General features: G+C 34.5%; 1 protein-coding gene and 1 non-coding gene across 2 annotated transcripts in view; one reads left to right on the top strand and one right to left on the bottom strand.

Annotated features, from left to right (window-relative positions):
- On the bottom strand, positions 1 to 72 carry Trnag-ucc (transfer RNA glycine (anticodon UCC)). Its single transcript has one exon. It is a non-coding gene; the product is annotated as a tRNA-Gly (tRNA).
- Positions 73 to 186: 114 nt separating this feature from the next.
- LOC105349194 (micronuclear linker histone polyprotein) overlaps positions 187 to 3308 on the top strand; it is a 47511-nt gene continuing 44389 nt past the window's right edge. Inside the window, exons 1-6 of the mRNA XM_066081834.1 lie at positions 187 to 364; positions 593 to 674; positions 1526 to 1587; positions 1976 to 2046; positions 2236 to 2305; positions 2694 to 2982. Of these exons, the coding sequence (XP_065937906.1) occupies positions 287 to 364; positions 593 to 674; positions 1526 to 1587; positions 1976 to 2046; positions 2236 to 2305; positions 2694 to 2982 (652 nt within the window). The 5' untranslated portion in view covers positions 187 to 286. The remainder of the gene's footprint in view (positions 365 to 592; positions 675 to 1525; positions 1588 to 1975; positions 2047 to 2235; positions 2306 to 2693; positions 2983 to 3308) is intronic.

Genomic DNA, 3308 nt, shown 5'->3' with positions numbered 1-3308 from the left:
TGCGTCGGCCGGGAATTGAACCCGGATCGACTGCTTGGAAGGCAACCATGCTGACCATTACACCACCGACGCTTGATAAATGAGGAAGTAAATACTAATATATGGTTTATTGTACATGCGCAGCCACTTTCAATGCATTCGGATAATGGTCTCTTTCCGTTACTAATATAGAGGTCAGGGAAATTACCGAGAAGTTACGAGTGTTAAGGTGGAAATACACAAATGGCGGCAAATACATAGCTCTTGTTTAGTTGTTATTCAGACTGTATGGTAATAATTTTTAAAGATGTTGTCCCCGAAAACTCTTAAAAAGTTACCTAAAACCGTACATAGTCCAAAGGACTGGAGCTACCTTGAAATGAAGGTTCGTATGATTAATTATCAAAGTTCTTAAAGAGTTTCATCGGTTCATTTTACTTCATTCAGTGAATGATTCACAAATCTGCAAATCTACTAACGTTACCTAGCTTGCCTATATCTGTATACAATAGTGTAAGTTTAGGCTATTCCTAATTTTCAATTCATAGGAGTTGTGAAGTAGGCCTAATTAATTCGTTCACCCTTATTGATTGCATTTTTAATTCTTTTTAAGGAGATAGACAGCCTTCTCCGATGTCCTATTTGTTATGACTTCATGCACACTGCCATGATACTGCCAGAGTGTTCACACACCTGTAAGTACATGTACTAAGAAGACTGCACACAATATCTGAAGTAATTTAACAAACCAACTGGTAGTACTAGTGTGCGCTTTAGTCTCTTGTGTGTCCCAGTTACATATACCTTTTATTGAAGACCACATGCAGTCAGCTGAAAATAACTAACCTAAAACATTTACAAGATTTTTCATACTCTTGAGCATTTTTTGAGACAGACTATACATTCAACAGGCTGGGAACACTCACTCAAATGAAATATGTTAGTCTGTTGGAATAAAATATCCCAATTATATCCGAATGGTCCCAACCTGTGCAAGCTAGACCAATAATCCAATATATTGCTAAGTACTCATTCTCATCATCACCATGCAGATTTGCCATTCTCTCACCAGAGGTCACGCTATGCAAGCCTTGTATGTGATAGCTTATCAGGAACGACAACATTTTGATAGAAATTTGCATTTTCATATTTTTAAAAAGAAATTTTGAAGTTTTATTGTAAAGGCAAGAATAAACTGGTACTTAGCAAGAATTGGCCTAAGTCCATTACAGTTGTATAATTTGGCTTCACTAGAATTTGTATTCAAAGTGGCTCAAATATTGGCCTATACTTTACTACAAGTCCAAATGGTAGTATCCGAACCAAGATTTGCATTGAAATCCATGCAGGACCCAAATTGAAAGTTAAATATTTTAAATTAATATATTTTACTTTTGAGGTGTTAGTAATGTCACTAAACAATAGATATTCTGTCTACAAATATCATGAAAAACCATTATCTCAAGATAGAAACCAGATCCATTGTCTTATTTGGAGAAATTTTTCTATACTGTTAACTTCATATTTAACTTTTGTTTTTGTGCAGTTTGCTCTTTCTGTATAAGACAACATTTGTCCCACACAAACCAGTGTCCAGCCTGCAACCATGTAAGTAGGAAATTATACTTAGATCTGTTCGCATAATGCAGTCAAGTAACCATGGTTTCTTTAAATGCAAATGGAATCAAATACACACTGGTACTTAGAACCATTTTATCAAGACCTTGGGCTTTCTGTAGGATGTCACAATCTTTTTCTTGCATCAAAAAAGTAAAAATGATACTGGTTTCAAGTGAAAGATACACAGATTGCGTATTCGTAGCTCAAAAGCCAGACAAATCTTGTTGATTTCAAAGAGCCATGGCTGAGTGGCCAGAAATGAAATAGACAGGCCTTCATCAAAATGCTGTTTGACACAACTACCCAAAGTCCAAGCTTCTGTTAAAATGGTTCTAATTAATAACTGTGTCAAATATTGAACATTTTGTATTTGTAGGGAGCTTGTGAAAACAACTTGAGAAACAACAGACTGGTTGATGATTTGATTGTTCAATTCAAAGCTATCAGGTACTATACTTGAAATATAGTGTGTTGAATCATATAAAATATTTTATATTTTACATGTGAGTGGGGAGGAGGGTTCAATGTGTCAAAGATTAATCGTTCTTCTTTGAATTAAATAATGTCAATGTATCTTTGGTATAACTGCCTATGTGAATGTGTTACATATTTTGATCGCTAAATATTTTTTTCCAGGTCACTATTACTGGAAATAACACAGAAACACTCAAATGAAAAAGATAGCGATTTGAATCAAAGTAATGAGGTATGTGTATTACTGTAAATTCCTCATTATACGCGAGTACTTAATTCCGTGATTAACCCCTTTTGCATCAAATCGCGAGGGTATGAAATCACAAACGCCAAATTTTTTAACATAGTTCTATTCAGTTTACATCTGTCTGTAAATAAAAGCGAGATTTTGAAATCCGTGAGAGGTACTTCTCGTGATTTTCGCAAATGAAAATTTCTCGCGATTAATTAGGAATCTACAGTATTGTAGAAACCCCACATTAACAATTAAAGTAATACTCAAATCAAAATGCATGACTTGATTTGAACATAGTTTGCTGTATAATACAGTACATATACATTAATATGAAAAATGTACTGCCACATGTATATTTCATATTACAATTTTCATTTACTTTCAGACAGTGCTGCAAGAAAGCAAGACACAGAAAAAGCTACCCAATTCAAAGACAATTACCAGTATACCTACGACTGTTAAGGATGATGTCATTGACCTCATTTCTGAAGATGGTGAGGGGAAAGAAGAAGATGAGAGTGAGGATTGGAAACTGAGAGAGAACAAGGAGAATCAAGGAATCTCCACCCCTGGGAAGTCTTTACCTGACAGAGATGGGGGTGGGGAATTGTCCACCCCGAGGAATCAGAGGTCATCCCTGCAGAGCATGTTCTCTCCCTCCCCAAAACAAATGGGTATTTCAGCATTTTGTATTTCAGTATTTTGTACATTTTTTAAAAATAGTTTAAATATGTGTGTTTTAATGGGCGTTCGAGAATTTCAATGTGTACCTAGGGAATTTTTGGTATGTTTTTCTGATCATTTTAAATTTTTTGTTGAAAATTTGATGGTTTTTTCCAAACTTGTTTATTATTTCATAAAATTATTATGCTTTTATTAGTACATTTTATTTAAGTAATAAAAAAATGGATGTGTATCTTTCTCATCAATTTCATTATATACATGGTTCTCATCTGATTTCAGTTTCTTGTCCTGTCTGTGGATTATCTCTCAGAGAAGG

The sequence above is a fragment of the Magallana gigas genome, chromosome 4 (genome assembly GCF_963853765.1).
Source record: "Magallana gigas chromosome 4, xbMagGiga1.1, whole genome shotgun sequence".
In the NCBI taxonomy this organism is placed as follows: domain Eukaryota; kingdom Metazoa; phylum Mollusca; class Bivalvia; order Ostreida; family Ostreidae; genus Magallana; species Magallana gigas.
Note: the sequence above shows the minus strand (reverse complement) of the source record. Positions and strands in the feature narration are given on the sequence as shown.